The sequence below is a fragment of the Moschus berezovskii genome, chromosome 3 (assembly GCF_049115385.1).
Source record: "Moschus berezovskii isolate FMDL1 chromosome 3, NW_MosBer_1.0, whole genome shotgun sequence".
NCBI classification, from domain to species: Eukaryota; Metazoa; Chordata; class Mammalia; order Artiodactyla; family Moschidae; genus Moschus; species Moschus berezovskii.
In genome coordinates, this window is record NC_142462.1 from 107848682 (window position 1) to 107867342 (window position 18661).

The 18661-nt window shown below is 42.8% G+C and overlaps 1 protein-coding gene across 2 annotated transcripts in view; it reads left to right on the plus strand.

Moving 5' to 3' along the window:
- LRGUK (leucine rich repeats and guanylate kinase domain containing) overlaps nucleotides 1–18661 on the plus strand; it is a 109602-nt gene that overhangs the window by 40879 nt on the left and 50062 nt on the right. For both annotated transcript variants that reach the window (XM_055421291.2, XM_088832612.1), the window contains exons 10-11: nucleotides 330–436; nucleotides 7194–7313. In XM_055421291.2, the coding sequence (XP_055277266.2) occupies nucleotides 330–436; nucleotides 7194–7313 (227 nt within the window). The remainder of the gene's footprint in view (nucleotides 1–329; nucleotides 437–7193; nucleotides 7314–18661) is intronic.

An 18661-nucleotide genomic window follows, 5' to 3' on the forward strand; every position in this document is an offset into this window, starting at 1 on the left:
GGACTCTAGAACTAAGAATTTTATGACTTCTTCTCTTACTAAAAGTTGAAACATTTACTGTATTAAAGGTAATCTTAGACTTTAGAGGTTTTGTTTTTGTTTTGCTTTTTCCCTCCCAAACCAGAAAATATAAAGAAATAGGTGACCATGGGGGTCCAGTTCAATATTTTAAAATAATTATCATTCTTTACGTTTTCGGAAAGCTAGAGTAGACGTGAAGACAGAACACAGATTCCTGGTTGCATGTCTAGAACATTTCAGTAAAGAAAGTCTTGTCTTTCTTGTACAATGAATTTTTTTTCCCCTTTGCATTTCTAATTCTGGAAAAGATCTCGGCCGTGAATAAATACAACCCTCCCCCGGAAGTGGTCGCAGCCCAAGACCACATGACCCATGTGGTCAACAGCGTGATGCAGCCACAGAGGATCTTTGACAGGTATTCTGAGAGACGCCTTGGGTGGAACTCGGGGTGGTCAGCACCGGACAACCTCCTCATTTCCCTAGCCATCTCTCTTATGACCCGTTCCTTTCTCACCTCTCTGAGGAAGGGATTGGGTCTTCATTTGACAGGCTGTGTTGTCTCAGATATAGCATATCATCATCACATGTGCAAACATGGGACTCCCTTGTTGGCATTTTCCCAAGTGTGGCGATAAGTGGATTCAACTTCCCTCTTTCATCTGGACTCTTGAATGGGGGCTAGCCTGTGACATGGTAGTCACTCAGTAATGTCCAACTCTTTGTGACCCCCATGGACTGAACAGTCCATGGAAGTCTCCAGGCCAGAATACTGGAGTGGGTAGCTGTTCCCTTCTCCAGGGGATCTTCCCAACCCAGGGATCGAACCTAGGTCTCCCACATTGCAGGTGGATGCTTTACCAGCTGAGCCACCAGGGAAGCCCAAGAATACTCGAGTGGGTAGCCTATCCCTTCTCCCGGGGAGCTTCCCGACCCAGGGATCGAACCGCGCTTTCCCGCACTGCAGGTGGATTCTTTACCAGCTGAGCTACTACCGGGGAAGCCTGTGACATAGGATGGTGAAATGAAAAAGGAAGAAAAGTTTGCCGACATACATTCTATAGGAGAGAACCCCAGACCCTCGCCTCATCAACAGAGAATTGTGATGGTCTCTATCCACTTTCAATTTTTCCTTAGCTGTGGTTCTATATTAGAGAGTCCCTAGAGTCCCTGCTCGCCGAAGGGAAACTGAAACAGCCTTTCCAGGGGTTGCACTGAGCTGCAGTCAACAACAGGGAGGAGTCACCCAGCTTGGCTGAACACAGGAATAGAGACCATCACCTCTTAAGTTTGAAGACAGATTTACCACAATTTCTCCATTTCTTTTTAAACACTCTGTTGAAGCAGATGGCCATTGACATTATAATACAGAATTTCTATCAGTACCCAAAGGCATTTTAAAAATACTTATAAAATCTCTGGGTTATAAATGGCTCTTCTTCTTCATGTGGTCTGCTCCTGTACTTCACCCGGTTGGTTTCCCACAGAGAGAAAATGTTTTATTTTGCATCCAGGACATGATTTTTTACATGTAATTTAATCATGTAGACGTTGACAGTTTTATATATTTATGGTAGCCCTCTAGGTGAAATGATTTATCATTTATTTGCATACATCTGGAAAAGCACATTTGATTTAAAAGAAGGGCATTTATTGTCCTCATTGTATTTCTTTTCTAGTTTATGAGATTGCTAGTTGTTTCATGCTTTAGGGTACATTTATATAAAAATATGTATCAAGCAAATTTACAGCAGTGTCTGATAAACACACATTTCTTTATCATTTCTGGCTGTCAGACAGAGAATAGCAAATGGCCAAGCCGCCCTAGATGCCCTGGGATGGAGCAGTGTTCATGATGTAAAGCTCGTGGAGGCAGGAGGAGGCATGCCCTGTCCTTCCCACCCTGGGTCAGGGCACAGCTCCCTGGCAACCCCAGAAGTCAACCTCCAGGAAAGAAACCCTGACTCTTTCTCTGGGAACGTTTAGACTGTGATACTAGGGAATCACTGTCCTCTCTCCTGGCGAGGCTGAAGTAAGGATCCAATATGAAAATGGATTTTTCATATTGTCTTGACTCTGCCCTGGTAGTTAGTGATGGCTTTCTTGCTCTCTCATATGACAAGGTTCTCCAGACTGATGTTGTCCAAGCCTTGTCCGAACTCTGAAATCAGCCATTTCTCCAAGAAGCCCTAGTTCGTTTTAGTGAGAAATTGTATTTCCCAATCACAATGTAGGCACTAGAGGCAACCTTGACTACTGGGTTGGTCACTGTTTTGTGGGTATTTTAGGGGACAGAAGCTAGGAATGGATTTCCTTCCTCCTCTCCCTCTCTCCTTCCTTCCTTCCATTCATTGATCCATCTACTGATTCTTTTTTCTATCCATCCATCTATCCATCCATTCATCCATCCATCCATCTTGCCTATTTGTACCTACCTATTACATCTACTTAATCTTTCATGTCTATCTAATCTGTGTCTAGATAGCTCTATCTATAAATAGATAGTAAAATACCTCCTCAGTTAATACAATTCACCTTCAAGACTACAATTGAGCTTTTACTGAATTTCATCCGTGTTACATCTGTATCTCCTTTTCTCCCTTACCAAAGACATTGAAGAAGGTGAAATTAGAACATCCCATGATTACTCTTTTATTAATGTCCCATATTACACGACAACAGTGTCAGAATACCAGTAGTAATAATTACTGAAGCATTAAATCCATTTTGCTGATGTTCTTCCTGTTAACCATCCCCCATTGTTTTTTATTTTGGTTAAATATATATATATATAAAACATAAAATTTGCCATTTTAGCCACTTGAAAGTGCTCAGTTTAGTGGCCTTAATTATATTCACAGTATTGTGCGACCATCACCACCATCTGTTTCCAGAAGTTTTTCATTGCCCAGAACAGAAAGCTCTGTAGCCATTAGGTAATAAGTCCCCATTCCCTGCTACCCCCACCCCCTGGTAACTTCTAATATACTTTCTGTCTCTATGAATTTGCCTACTGTATATATTTCATATAAGTGTCAATCACTCCATTTTGAAATAGTGCACTGTATTTATATTGTCAGAACATATATCCGTCACACACTGTCCTTTCTCCTTTGCTGTCATTTAGCCTTAGTTCTCTGGGTAACTGCATATTCATTGCCCACCGCCAGCCCTCATAGTGATGCCTCTGGAGTCATTTTAGTTGTATGAAGCTTGTTCTCTAGCACATTCTTTAGGAAAGGCTGTGCAATCAGTATCTCTTGAAATCTTCCATGTTGATAATATGGAAGATTATCTGCCCTTTACACTTGAAAATCATCTTTTGCTGTATATAAAATCCATGACTCACACTCTTTTTTTCTTGAATATATTAAAAGTGCTTCTCCGTTTTCTTTTCATGCAAAAATTGCTGTCAAATATATGACAATTTAATTTTCTTTCCTGTATAAATCATGTGTTCTCTTTCTAGCTAAATAATTACCCCCACTTCTGCCTTTTTTAAGGAGAAGGAAATGGCAACCCACTCCAATATTCTTCCCTGGGAAATCCCATGGACAGAGGAGCCTGGTGGGCTACAGTACATGGGGTTGCAAATAATTGGACACAACTGAGCACACACTGCCTTTTTAAAGTCCAGCAATTTTACTAGACTATGCCTTAGTATTACTGTTACAACATTTCTAGCCCAGTTGTTCTGGGCTAATATTCTCAGGTATGTTGTATACTGTTGTTCTTTTTTTTTTTTCAGGAAACTTTTTTCTTAAATGACAGGCTGTAATATTTGCTCTGTTCTGTAGGTTTTGGTTTTCTCCTTTAGGAAGTATATCTTCTTTGCCTATCCTCAATTTTCATCACCTTCTTTCAAAATTTTTTCTCTTTAATCACGTAAAAATTATTGAGGCAATTTTAGATTAACATGCAGTTGTAGGAGATAACACAGAAAAAGTCCAGATATCTTTCACCCAGTTTCCCTCAGTGATAATATCTTGCTTAGCTATAGTGGAATATCAAAACCAGGAACCTGACATTGATACAATCCATCAACCTTATCAGATTTCACCAGTTTTGCATGGACTCGTGTACATTTAATTCTCTGTGATTTTATCACATGTGTAGATTCACATGAGAGCATCACTCCAGTCAAGATAGAAATGGGTAACTTCCCAGGTGGCACAGTGGTAAAGAATCTGCCTACCAGTTCAGGAGATGCAAGACACGTGGGTTCGATCCCTGAGTTGGGAAGATCCCCTGGAGTAGGAAATGGCAACCACTCCAGTATACTTGCCTGGGAGAGCCCATGGACACGGGAGCCTGAGGGGTACAGTCCATGGGGTTGCAAAGAATTGACATGACTGAGCACAGAATACTTCCTAGTCAAGATACAGGAGTTTTGTCATGTGAATCCCTTTGCTTCGCTTTAATAGCAACAGCTGCCTCCATCCTTCTCATCTTCCCTAACCTTTGGCAACTAATGATCTGTTCCCCTTCTCTGGAATGTTGTCATTTCAAGAAGCCTATATAAATGGAATCATATATGTATGTATAACCTTTGAGGGTTGACTTTATTTTTTTGCTTAGCCTCTCCCTGGAGATTCATCCAAGCTGTTAAATGTATCAATGGTTCACTCCTTTGTGTTGCTGAGTAGTATTCCTTGTTGAATACACCACAATTAGTTTAACCAACCATCTCTCAAAGGACATCTGGGCTGATCTCAGCGTTTGGTTACTGAAAAGACAGCTTTTATGAGCATTCATGTGTAGGCTTTTGGACATGTACAGTTCCAGCCTGCCTGCTTTTCGCTGGATACCTGTTGTTCTGGGGTTCTGTTGTTCTCAAATGCTGCCCATCACTCCCTCCTTCTTCCTCCTGCACAGATTCCAGTGCCATAAAAGTCTTGTGGGTTTGTGGCTTCTCGTCTGATTTTGTTATCCACATTTTCCATGGACTTCTGTTCTCGAGTTTTTCTGTTTTTCTGTGAGTGTTTAGAGAGATTGAAACCTTATGCTGCGCTGCCCCCGTGCTTCCTAGAATCTGCACCTCAGCCCTGTTGTTTTCAAAATATTATATTTTAGTCTGCATTTCTAGAGTTTGTGTCATGAGTGAAACCCACACACTTCAGCTCTGCCTGTTGTAAGAGATTTTATGTAAATTAGTCCAAATTGGTCTTTTAGACCTGGAAGCCATGCCTAGATTCATATATAAGCTCTTACTTACTAGCTGTTACTTTGAGCATGTTAATTAACCTATCTGTACTTCAGTTTCTTGATGCGTTAAGTGGGGAGAATGAATTCATTTCAGTTCAGTTCAGTCGCTTAGTCGTGTCCGACTCTGTGCGACCCCATGAACCACAGCACGCCAGGCCTCCCTGTCCATCACCAACTCCTGGAGTTCACTCAAACTCATGTCCATCGAGTCGGTGATGCCATCCAGCCATCTCATTCTCTGTCGTCCCAGTCTCCTCCCGCCCACAATCCCTCCTAGCATCAGACTCTTTTCCAGTGAGTCCACTCGTCGCATGAGGTGGCCAAAGTATTGGAGTTTCAGCTTTAGCATCAGTCCTTCCAATGAATACCCAGGATTGATCTCCTTTAGAATGGACTGGTTGGATCTCCTTGCAGTCCAAGGGACTCTCAAGAGTCTTCTCCAGCACCACAGTTCAAAAGCATCAATTCTTCGGCGATCAGCTTTCTTCACAGTCCAACTCTCACATCCATACATGACCACGGGAAAAACCATAGCCTTGACTAGACGGACCTTGGTTGGCAAAGTAATGTCTCTGCTTTTTAATATGCTATCTAGGTCGGTCATAACTTTCCTTCCAAGGAGTAAGCGTCTTTTAATTTCCTGGCTGCAATCAGCATCCGCAGTGATTTTGGAGCCCATCAAAATAAAGTCTGACACTGTTTCCACTGTTTCCCCATCTATTTCCCATGAAGTGATGGGACCAGATGCCATGATCTTTGTTTTCTGAATGTTGAGCTTCAAGCCAACCTTTTCACTAATGAATTCATTAGCTTCCTGCAAATAATTAAATGAGGTAATGCATGTAGGGTGCCTAGAATAGCGCCCGGCACACAGTAATTGTTCATGTAAATGTTACTGATTGTTGCTTTCTTTGCATGTGTTCTTTTTTATAGTGAATTTGCCATTTTATCTTTATTTTTAATTATTATTATTTTGGCTGCCCTGGGTCTCTGTTGTGACATGCAGGCGTTCCCTAGTTTTGGCAGTTGAGCTCTGGAGGCTGAGGGCTCAGTATTTGTGGCACGTAGGCCCCTCACGTTGTGGTGGGCAGTCTCAGCTGCCCCGTGGCACATGGGATCTTAGTTCCCTGACAGGGACTGAACCTACATCCTCTGTGTTGGAAGGAGGATTCTGAACCATTGGACCACCAGGGAAGTCCCCACATCAGTGTTCTAAATCAATTGGTAAGAACTGGAGCCTGTTATACAGAGTGAAGTAAGTCAGAAAGAGAAAGATGAATACTGTAAATTGATGCAACATATTGAATTTAGAAAGATGGTAACAATGATCGTACATTGAAGGCAGCAAAGGAGACACAGAACAGACTTTTGGACTTAGTGGGAGAAGGCGAGGATGTGATAATTTGAGATAATAGCATTGAAACGTGCACATTACCATATGTTAAAAAGAGGACCAGTGCAAGTTCGATGCATGAAGCAGGGCACCCAAAGCCAGTACTCTGGGACAACCCAGATGGATAGGGTGTGAAGGGAGGTGGGAGGAGAGGTTCAGAATAGCGGGACACATGCATACGCCATGGCTGATTCGCGCTGGTGTATGGCAAAACCGATCACAATATTGTATAGTAAGTATCCTCCAATTAAAATAAATTATTTATTTCAAAAAAAGATACGAACAAGTTTATCTCTGAGAGGGCAAATCTTATTTCTTTCATTTTGAATTTCTTGGGGGAAAACTCCATCAACCAGAAATGAATATCGCTCCTACCGTGTTTTTCCTTCTAAAAATGGTATTAAAGTAAATTCTTCGCTATTTTGTAATCAACTTGCTTCTGGAAAGTAGGACCGTCCTTCCATACCGTGTCTGCATATAGCAAGTGCCTGATAGCTGGATTCACCGTGACTGCGACGTGGACAGCCTTCCACGCCGGATGCGTTAACACGCGTGCCCACTCTACCCTGTGTTGCAGCACCCTGCCTAGTCTGGATGCCCCGTACCCCATGCTGGTGCTGGCCGGTCCTCAAGCATGTGGTAAACGAGAACTCGCTCACCGCCTCTGCAGAGCGTTCAGCACTTATTTCAGATACGGGTGAGTTTATTGGCTGCTGAGGCTGTAAAATGTCGGCTGTTGCTCACAATGGCTATTAATTTTAAGCAAGTTAAAAAACATGCATAGAAGGCTTATGAGCTGCTTTGCCGGTTATTACACTGTGATATACACTGTATTTATTTATTTATTTTTTACTTTAACCCTCCAAATGTTTTGATGCACTCAGCCACAGCCAAACTCCTGCTCCAAGATTTGGAACTACACGTGGTTTTAGTTAAGCCTCGTGGTATTGGAGAATGGCCTCCTCACGTTGCCATGTGGTGTGACACGTGGATCACAATGTTATGATGGGGGTAGGGGGTGGGTCTGCGCTCCTGTCACAGCCTCTCCTCATCACTGTTGGAGTGCACGCTGCCAGCATGTTAGCTGCTTTATTTCCGTTCAGGTCTTCCTCTTTGGAGGCATATTTCAGAAGGAAGGAATGAGAAATGACAGCCAAAGAGTTCCTTTTCCTTACCTTCAGGTTAGCATCCAGTACCCTTTCAGTTTTTTGGGGCAGATATTTCGCTGTGTGAGTCCCAAATGACTCAGTTAAAATAGCCAGATATAGCCAAAACATAAGAACCTTCTGGGGAAATCATCAGCTGGACTTAGAGACTTGTTAAAGGTTTCCATGTCTCAGTTTTAGAGTTATTGCTGTGGCCTTTTCAACTGTTTTCTTCTTTCCTTTTTCACGTATAGCAAAGACCTCTAGGTTAGTGATGTTTCTCAGTGAGCTGAGAATGTGACTGCAAAGATACATAAGACAGCAAGAAAAAGAAATGTAAATCATGTTCTAATGCTGTTACAGACAAGTTCCTTCCCTTAAGCTACACGTGTTCAAACAATGTAAACACTGTGTTAAACAGGTTCATTTATTTAGAGATCTAAAATTATATCCATCATTTGAACAACTCCAGGAAACAAATACTATAGAAGAATTTACTCATTAATCTATTCTAAACACCCTGAAGCAACAAAAAGTAAATTAAAACTTAATATCAGAATTGAAAAGTGCAGAGTGTCTTTATGCTTAGACAGCGGTATGGAACCTGCTTCAAAAGGTAAGTGGAGCATAATGAATGGATGATCAAATTAGGGCAAAAATATCTCCTGACTGTGGTGCTAATGTGTAAACCTGGAACCTTTCAGCGAACCAAAGTAACTTACATGAACCAAGGCTTTCCTGCTTAGAAGTCCTTTCACATGTCTGACACCAGTTCTATTGCAAATGGTTCAGAGCCCATCCTTCATGTTTGTTTGTGGTTTACTCTCTGAGGCATGTAGGGCCAGATGAGTTCTTGGAGATGTCTGTTAACTCATCATCAAGGTTCTAATCCAGTTGGCCTTGACATTCTCACTGGATAGCCACTACCCCAACCCCACCAATGTTCATTTTCATTAAATCCTGCTTTTCCACTGTTACACATGTCTGTCCATCATGCTTTTGATGATGTACTTAATGCCTGGTTCCCCTGCTCGACTGTAAGCCCAGTGAGGGTGGGGACCAATGCCAGCTTTGCTCATGATTGAGTTCCCAGTGTTCAGCAGATGGCTGGGCACTTCTAATTGCATGAGAAATATTTGTTGAATGAATGACTAAGTGATTGTCTGAATGGATGGATGAGTTAATTAATGGTATTACATGCAAAATTGAGTGGGAAATTACTATGCTAAGAAGCATAGGTTTTTTTTTTTCCAGCCTCCACTGATGGGTACATGGAGAGATGAAGAGATTCATTCATTTGTTCATCTATGCTTTATATAAAGATTTATTGAGTTCTTCCCATGTGTTGGGCCCTAAAGATGCAGTGGGAACAATATTGATGAGGCCCTTGCCTTACTGTCTGTAATGTATTTGGAAATAAACAGAAAGACTCTGAAGATGGGGAACTCAGACCTTAAATAGCATCATATGCTATTTTTCTGGAGCCACAGGATGACAAAACAAAAATCCTAAAATTAGCTTCCTGCCCCTATAGTGGTACTGTTACCACTGCTATTTTTCTCCTCTGGATAGGATTAGTGGCGAGTAGAAAGATCTGAGTGGAAAGACCTGCAGTCACCCTCCCTCCTCCCTCATGGCCTCAGAAGCCTTGTCTGACCATGCATTGGCATCTTCATGAAGGCAGAGGTCAGGGCTTGTAAATAAGAAGGTCATTCTAAGAATTTCACCAAAGCATGGATCAAAGAGCATGTCGTGCATGCTTGCTAAGTCGCTTCAGTTGTGTCCGACTCTTTGCGACCCTTTGGGCTGTGGCCCGCCAGGCTCCTCTGTCCATGGGATTCTCCAGGGAAGAATACCAGAGTGGATTGCCATGCCCACCTCCAGGGGATCTTCCCGATCCAGAGAAAGAACCCGCATCTCTTATGTCTCCTGCACTGGCAGGTGAATTGTTTTACTACTAGCGTCACTTGGGGAGCCCAAAGAGGATATCATTGGACTATAAAGAGTATTCAGTTCAGTTCAGTTCAGTTCAGTCGCTCAGTCGTGTCCGACTCTCCGTGACCCCACAAATCACAGCATGCCAGGCCTCCCTGTCCATCACCAACTCTCGGAGTTCACTCAAACTCATGTCCACAGAGTCGATGATGCCATCCAGCCATCTCATTCTCGGTCGTCCCCTTCTCCTCCCGCCCCCAACCTTTCCCAGCATCAGAGTCTTTTCCAGTGAGTCAACTCGTCGCATGAGGTGGCCAAAGTATTGCAGTTTCAGCTTTAGCATCAGTCCTTCCAATGAACACCCAGGATTGATCTCCTTTAGAATGGACTGGTTGGATCTCCTTGCAGTATAAGGGACTCTCAAGAGTCTTCTCCAGCACCACAGTTCAAAAGCATCAATTCTTCGGCGATCAGTTAGGAAACCAGTAATTTCATGCGATAAGAAAGTCAGATGATACATGGCAACTTTCTAATTAAAACAAATGATAAAACCAAAGCACATCCTCAGGGGCATGCCATTGCTCTTGTTTAGCTTTTCTTTTATTTTAGTCTTTATCCAACATAACTTTTATTGATTTTTAATTAAATGGGAAAAAAAAGGCTTCAATATAGTCTCATTGTGAAACACATAAACATTTACAAGGGCGCTTTCTCTAGCGCTTGCTTGAATCTTTTCTTCCCCTCCTAGTTAGCTCATTTTCTACTGGCATTTCGTCTTCCTTTTTAAATTGCATTTACCCAAGACCATGACATTCAATGAAATATTCACATACTGAGTTGCATATCCAGATGTATAAATATTAAAAATGTATCTCAGTGGTATAACAAATATTGGCGTGGCTGAGAGATTGTTCTCTTGCCTCAGGATCTGATTTTACTATTTGTTCTTGTTTTTAGGAATAGGCTGGATGTTCTTTCTTTAGTTATAAGTGACCTTAAGATGGGGCTTCCTAGGTGGCTCACTGATAAAGAATCTGCCTGCCAATGCAGGAGATGTGGGTTCAATCCCTGGGTCAGAAAGATCCCTTGGAGAAGAGCGTGGCAACCCACTCTGGTATTCTTGCCTGGAAAATCCCATAGACAGAGGAAAATCCCATAGACAGAGGAAAATCCCATAGACAGGCTACAGTCCATAGGGTCACAAAGAGCCAGATATGGCTGAGCAACTGAGCATGCATCCATGGCCTCGAGGTAGGCCATGCCTTCTGAGTCTCTCCATTTATCTCCAGTCTTACTATTATACTGCACAGATCAGTAGCTTCCTGGAAGAGTGCTGGATAATGAAAGAAACATAAAACAATACCAGCACGCCTGTTCATCTTCCAGATTTAAGGCCTTGAAAGTGATCTGAATAGGCATGAAAGCAAAACTTTATTCTTCTTAGAGAAATCTTTATGTTTCTAACCTTTTCCATGATGTTGACTACTAAATATATTCTACTAATAATACGGTAAATCAGAGACCCATAGCTGTTGAGCTAAATGAGGTGATATGAGTGATAGCTCCCTAGTGCCGTCTAATCTAATGCCCCTTTATATGGATGTGACAGACTAGTACAATGGTTTATTTATTCTTTCAGTCAGTGTTTCTTAAGCACTATCCAGTGGTAAAACTGTCCTCCTGGCAGCTTACAACCTATATGAGATTCAGTTAAGTAAAGCCATCTAACAAGATAGCTTGATGGGTGCTATGATGAGGGAGTGAAGAACCTCTGTGACAGAAGAAATCAGGGGTAAATGGGGTGTGAGATTTGAGCAGGGAATGCAGTCCAGGCGGAAAGAACAACAGGCGCCTTTGATTCACTGAGTATTATACACTGTAGCCTGCCTAAGTGTGAAGCCTGGAGGAAGATGGCAGGAGATGGGACCAGAGAAAAAGTCAGGGGTCTGACCATGAAGGATCTCTAAGCAGAGGAGTGTCAGGGCCACAGCTGCATTTTAGAAAGTGGCCCCTGTGGGCAGTGTGGGAGAGGGTTTGCGGAGGGAAGGCGGGAAACTAGGAGACTGGTGAGCATATAGTGACAGCTGTTGGTGGCACGAACTAGAAAGTGGTATGTAGTTACTGGAAAGTGGACAGAGTAGTGGATTCCTGGAATTCGATAGTCAGACACAGTATATGTGGGAACCTTCTGTGTTCCTGATCTCGTAAATTGTATTCAGCGACTTACTGATATACATTTGCATTGGGCATTGGGACCAGTTCGGCATGCCTACTAAGCACCTTCGGGATATCTGGGTATTTGTGAACACCCAGTGAAAGAGTTCCCTTGCTCACAATATGGCATTCTATAAATGTGCTTGAATTTGGATGCACTCACAGCCAACATGCGCTCTGCCTAAATATTTGCAGTAACAAGTTCATTATTTCTTGAGGCAATCTGGTCCAGAATTGAGATTCTAAATCTGCATGCTTCTGAATCACACTGAAAAAAATTCTACTCCCTCATCCATCTCCTAGCTCTTCTTAGACATCTTTGCTTCTTCCTCTTACATCTTCCCAGATGTAGAGACATTTCATTATTTGGCCTGGCCTTCCAGATTCCTTTCTGTCCTGATCATCTCCCCCAGCCCACGGACTTGGTTTGTTAGGATCCTAGATGACAGCTGGCCAGTGAATCGGTCTTTAAGAATGTGTAACTCACCCTTAGACTTTGAGCACCAGTGTTGTAGTCTGAGGTTAATTGCTAACTCAGCTCTTTTGTCTGTTAAATGAAACTACCAGGGAGTATGGCTCCCATCACCAACCAGGTTTTAACTAACTTACCATGATTTAACTAGTAAGTTAGTTAGTAAAAATAAACTCATAGAAATGTAAATTCCAATTGAAATTATGTTTAGACCAGGGAGAGGGAAGATATTAAAGGTGATGGCCCAAGAAAATTTCTTTATCTGGCATCGTGTTTATCTAAGTTTAATGAATCATTCTTTTCACTATGAAGTATTTCCTTTTTAAGATATTCATATTTGGACAGCATGCTACAGAGCAAACATTTCTATATGTGAAAACTGGATGACAGATTAAAAAAACCGTAGGTCATCTCAGGTCCTTCTTAATAGAAAGTTCCACAGTGGATGCCGGTTCTGTCATCAGCATTCTCAACATCAGTGAGGCCATCCCTTTGTTTACCTGCCTAGAAGCTTCAGATTGCTTCTTTGCTTTGTCTTTCTTTTAGAAATTCTGAGAAAATCCCTGCCACTCAATTCCTTTGTTGGAAAATGCAAATTCAGTACAGTGTGTAAAGGCTGTGCTAAGGGTGCACAGTACCTGAAGTGAAGACACTGAGTTCATCTGTCCTGACTGTCAAGGACACCAAGAAACAGAGGATCTCAGGTCCCTGCCAAACGGTGGGAAGAGATGTTGGTGCGAGCAAACAGCACAACAAAGGCCACCATGTCTGGACTGTCTTCTCTTAGAATGTGTGCACTTTCCTGAGTATGCAATTTAAATGTGATCTTAAAACCTTTCCATTTATAGTATTGTTAGTTCTTGGCTATAAGGCGGGGGAACAATAGTATGAATTATAAAAGCTTGTTTGTTTTTGATTTTGAAATGGGGATTTTGAGGTTGTGACTTTACCCTCTTGGTTCAGTTCAGGTGCTCAGTCATGTCCAACTCTTTGTGACCCCATGAACTGCAGCACACCAGGCCTCCCTGTCCATTACCAACTCCTGGAGTTTACCCAAACTCATGTCCACTGAATCGGTGATGCCATCCAACCATCTCATCCTCTGTCGCCTCCTTATCCTCCTGCCCTCAATCTTTCCCAGCACCAGAGTCTTTTCAAATGAGTCAGCTCTTTGCATCAGGTGGCCAAAGTATTGGGGTTTCAGCCTCAGCATCAGTCCTTCCAGTGAACACCCAGGACTGATCTTTAGGATGGACTGGTTGGATCTCCTTGCAGTCCAAGGGACTCTCAAGAGTCTTCTCCAGCACCACAGTTCAAAAGCATCAATTCTTCAGCGCTCACCTTTCTTTATAGTCCAACTCTCACATCCATGCATGACCATTGGAAAAACCATAGCTTTGACGAGACGGACCTTTGTTGGCATAGTAATGTCTCTGCTTTTTAATATGCTGTCTAGGTTGGTTATAACTTTCCTTCCAAGGAGTAAGCATCTTTTAATTACATGGCTGCAATCACCATCTGCAGTGATTTCAGAGCCCAGAAAAATAAAGTCAGCCACTGTTTCCCCATCTATTTGCCATGAAGTGATGGGACCGGATGCCATGATCTTAGTTTTCTGAATGTTGAGCTTTAAGCCAACTTTTTCACTCTCCTCTTTCACTTTCATCAAGAGGCTCTTTAGGTCTTCACTTACTGCCATAAGGGTTGTATAAGCTGCGTATCTGAGGTTATTGATATTTCTCCCAGCAATCTTGATTCCAGCTTGTGCTTCCTCCAGCCCAGCGTTTCTCATGATGTACTCTGCATATAAGTTAAATAAGCAGGGTGACAATATACAACCTTGACATACTCCTTTTCCTATTTGAAACCAGTCCGTTGTTCCATGTCCCATTCTGACTGTTGCTTCCTGACCTGCATACAGGTTTCTCAAGAGGCGAGTCAGGTGGTCAGATATTCCCATCTCTTTCAGAATTTTCCACAGTTTATTGTGATCCACACAGTCAAAGGCTTTGGCATAGTCAATGAAGCAGAAATAGATGTTTTTCTGGAACTCTCTTGCTTTTTCCATGATCCAGCAGATGTTGGCAATTTAATCTCTGGTTCCTCTGCCTTTTGTAAAACCAGCTTGAACATCTGGAATTTCACAGTTCACGTATTGCTGAAGCCTGGCGTGGAGAATTTTGAGCATGAATTTACTAGCGTGTGAGATGAGTGCAATTGTGTGGTAGTTTGAGCATTCTTTGGCATTGCCTTCTTTGGGATTGGAATGAAGACTGACCTTTTCCAGTCCTGTGGCCACTGCTGAGTTTTCCAAATTTGCTGGCATATTGAGTGCAGCACTTTCACAGCATCATCTTTCAGGATTTGAAATAGCTCAACTGGAATTCCGTCACCTCCACTAGCTTTGTTCTCAGTGATGCTCCCTAATGCCCACTTGACTTTGCATTCCAGGATGTCTGGCTCTAGGTGAGTGATCACACCATCATGATTATCTTGGTCATGAAGAACTTTTTGTACAGTTCTTCTGTGTATTCTTGCCTCTTAGTGTGATCCTAAAAGGACTTGACTTCAGTGTCATCCTGTGGTTGTTACTGAGTCACGTTACTTCACTGCTGTGTCTCAATTTCATAATCTATAAAATGAGAATGGTAGTAATGAGGTAATAACAGTGGTAATGGTAATATAACAATTAGTAATGGTAGTAATACTTACCTCATATCTTTTTGTGAGGAGTCAATGAAGTAGCATGTCATTTGTCTAGCTATTTGTATCTCCTGTTTTAAAGCCATAGGATAATCTAAAAATCAGTTTGCATTCTCAGAACTTAGCATTGGGAAGTCAGCATGTCTGAAATCAAGAGTCCTGGGCTAGTTGGGAGTCACAGTTTAGTTCCAGGACCAGTATTGGCCTTCTCTGTGGCCTTGGACAGGTCTTTTTGTTTTTTTTTTAGTGGTGGGAGCATGCCACCTATCATGTGGGATCTTAGTTACCCAACCAGGGATTAAGCCTGAGCCCCCTGCAGTGAAAGTTCCCAAGTCTTAACCATTGAACCACCAGGGAAGTCCCTGGGCAAGTCATTTTTATAGTCATCTTAAAATGGAGCTCATCACAGCTACTGTCTACTTCACATGTTTGATTAATTCATTCATGTTACAGATATTTAGTAAATGCCTACTATGGGCCAGGCACTGTGAATGCAGTAGCAGATAAGATGAACAAGATCAAGTACTCCCTATTTACAATAGCTAGGACATGGAAACAACCTAGGTGTCCATCAACAACTAGATAAAGAAGTTGTGGTACATATATCCGTTCCGTTCCGTTCCGTTCCGTCGCTCAGTCGTGTCCGACTCTATGCGACCCCGTGGACTGTAGCCTACCAGGCTTCCCGGTCCATGGGATTCTCCAGGCAAGAATACTGGAGTGGGTTACCGTTTCCTTCTCCAGGGGATCTTCCCAACCCAGGGATCGAACCCGGGTCTCCCGGTTCATATATACAATGGAATATTACTCAGCCATAAAAAGGAATGCATTTGAGTCAGTTCTAGTGAGGTGGATGAACCTAGAGCCTGTTAAACAAAATGAGGTACATCAGAAAGAAAAAAACAATTATCGTATATTGATGCATATATGTGGAATCTAGAAAAATGGTAGTGATGAACCTATTTGCAGGGCAGGAATAGAGACGCAGACATGGAGAACGGACTTGTGGATACAGCGGGGGAAGGAGAGGGTGGGATGAACTGAGAGAGTAGCATTGAAACACATACATTACCATATGTCAAACAGATAGCCAGTGGGAATTTGCTGCATGACACAGGGAGCTCAAACCCAGTGCCCTGTGACTACCTAGAGAGGTGGGGTGGTGCGAGGTGGGAGGGAGGTTCAAGGAGGGGACATGTGTATACTTATGGGTGATTCACGTTGTGGTATGGCAGAAAAATTTAACAATTAATTAAAAAAAATTTTAGAAACATAAAGTACTCCCTTTATTATCCATACATCCTCCTGGGAAAGATAGGGAAAAAAACAGAAAAGAGAAGGCGTAACAGAGAAATTGGGGTGTGGTGAGCTGGGTTGTGTGCATGTGTGTGCTCAGTCGTGTCTGACCGTTTGAGACTCATGGACTATAGCCCGCCAGGCTCCTCTCTGTTCATGGAATTCTCCAGGCAAGAATGCTAGAGCGGGTTGCCATTTACCATTTTCTTCTTCAGGGGATCTTCCCAACCCAGGAATCGAACCTGGGTCTCCTGAATTGTAGGTGGATTCTTTACCATCTGAGCCATCAGGAAAGCTATGGGGATGCTATATCAGACAGCAGGCAGAAAAGCCCTCTCTGGTTGAGCTGAGAATGCCATACTGAGAATTCCATCAGATCAGATCAGATCAGATCAGATCAGATCAGTCGCTCAGTCGTGTCCGACTCTCCGCGACCCCATGAATCACAGCACGCCAGGCCTCCCTGTCCATCACCAACTCCCGGAGTACACTCAAACTCATGTCCACAGAGTCGGTGATGCCATCCAGCCATCTCATTCTCGGTCGTCCCCTTCTCCTCCCGCCCCCAACCTTTCCCAGCATCAGAGTCTTTTCCAATGAGTCAACTCGTCGCATGAGGTGGCCAAAGTATTGCAGTTTCAGCTCTAGCATCAGTCCCTCCAATGAACATCCAGGATTGATCTCCTTTAGAATGGACTGGTTGGATCTCCTTGCAGTATAAGGGACTCTCAAGAGTCTTCTCCAACACCACAGTTCAAAAGCATCGATTCTTCGGCAATCAGCCTTCTTCACAGTCCAACTCTCACATCCATATATGACCACGGAAAAAACCATTGCCTTGACTAGACGGACCTTGGTTGGCAAAGTAATGTCTCTGCTTTTTAATATACTATCAAGGTTGGTCATAACTTTTCTTCCAAGGAGCAAGCGTCTTTTAATTTCATGGCTGCAATCAGCATCTGCAGTGATTTTGGAGCCCAAAAAAACAAAGTCTGACACTGTTTCCACTGTTTTTCCATCTATTTCCCATGAAGTGATGGGACCAGATGCCATGATCTTAGTTTTCTGAATGTTGAGCTTCAAGCCAACCTTTTCACTCTCCTCTTTCACTTTCATCAAGAGGCTTTTTAGTTCCTCTTCACTTTCTGCCATAAGGGTAGTGAGAATTCCATACAGTGTTGGAATCATGGATTCTCTCGGGAAATTCATATAGATTGATGAGTGTGGCAGGAATGAGGAACGAGCTGGTCTCCACCCTCCAACAGTGGAGCAGATGGGGTCCTGAACAAGGGGGCGGGGGAGGAGTTGGCAGCAGGTGCTGAAACTGCAGGTGGATAAAGAAGAGATGCATAACCCAGCCACAGGGTCCAGAAAGGCCTCTTGAGAGTGACACTTAAACTGAGTCCTGAAGACGAGTGGGCTAACCAGATAGAGGAATGGGGTAGGAAGCATTCCAGAAAATAGCCATAGACCAGGGAGAGTATGAGAACATTTGGGTGAAAGTATATGGGTGATAAATATTGTTTTATTTCTTAAAGTTTGATGATGTGATATCAGAGGTCATGACTCAGAAGGTGGTAAAGAACAATAAGTGAATACTTAGTGTTGATAATCCAACACTAAATTTTTGGGGGCTCTAAAATCACTGCACATGGTGACTGCAGTCATGAAATTAGAAGACGCTACTCCTTGGAAGGAAAGTTATGAACAACCTAGATAGCATATTGATATTACTTTGCCAACAAAGGTCCATCTAGTCAAGGCTAAGGTTTTTCCAGTAGTCATGTATGGATGTGAGAGTTGGACTGTGAAGAAAGCTGAGCACCAAAGAATTGATGCTTTTGAACTGTGGTGTTGGAGGAGACTCTTGAGAGTCCCTTGGATTGCAAGGAGATCCAATCAGTCCATCCTAAAGGAGATCAGTCCTGGGTGTTCACTGGAAAGACTGATGTTGAAGATGAAACTCCAATAGTTTGGCCATCTGATGCGAAGAACTGACTCATCTGAAAATACCCTGGTGCTGGGAAAGATTGAGGGCAGGAGGAGAAGAGGACAACAGTGGATGAGATGGTTGGATGGCATCACTGACTCGATGGACATGAGTTTGAGTGAACTCCGGGAGCTGGTGATGGACAGGGAGGCCTGGCGTGCTTCAGTCCATGGGGTCGCAAATAATCAGACACAACTGAGCAACTGATCTGAACTGAATCCAAAATTTGTATAATCCCTATACAGTATAGCAAATGAACGTGTCTAGCACTGCCAAACATCAGGGTTTTC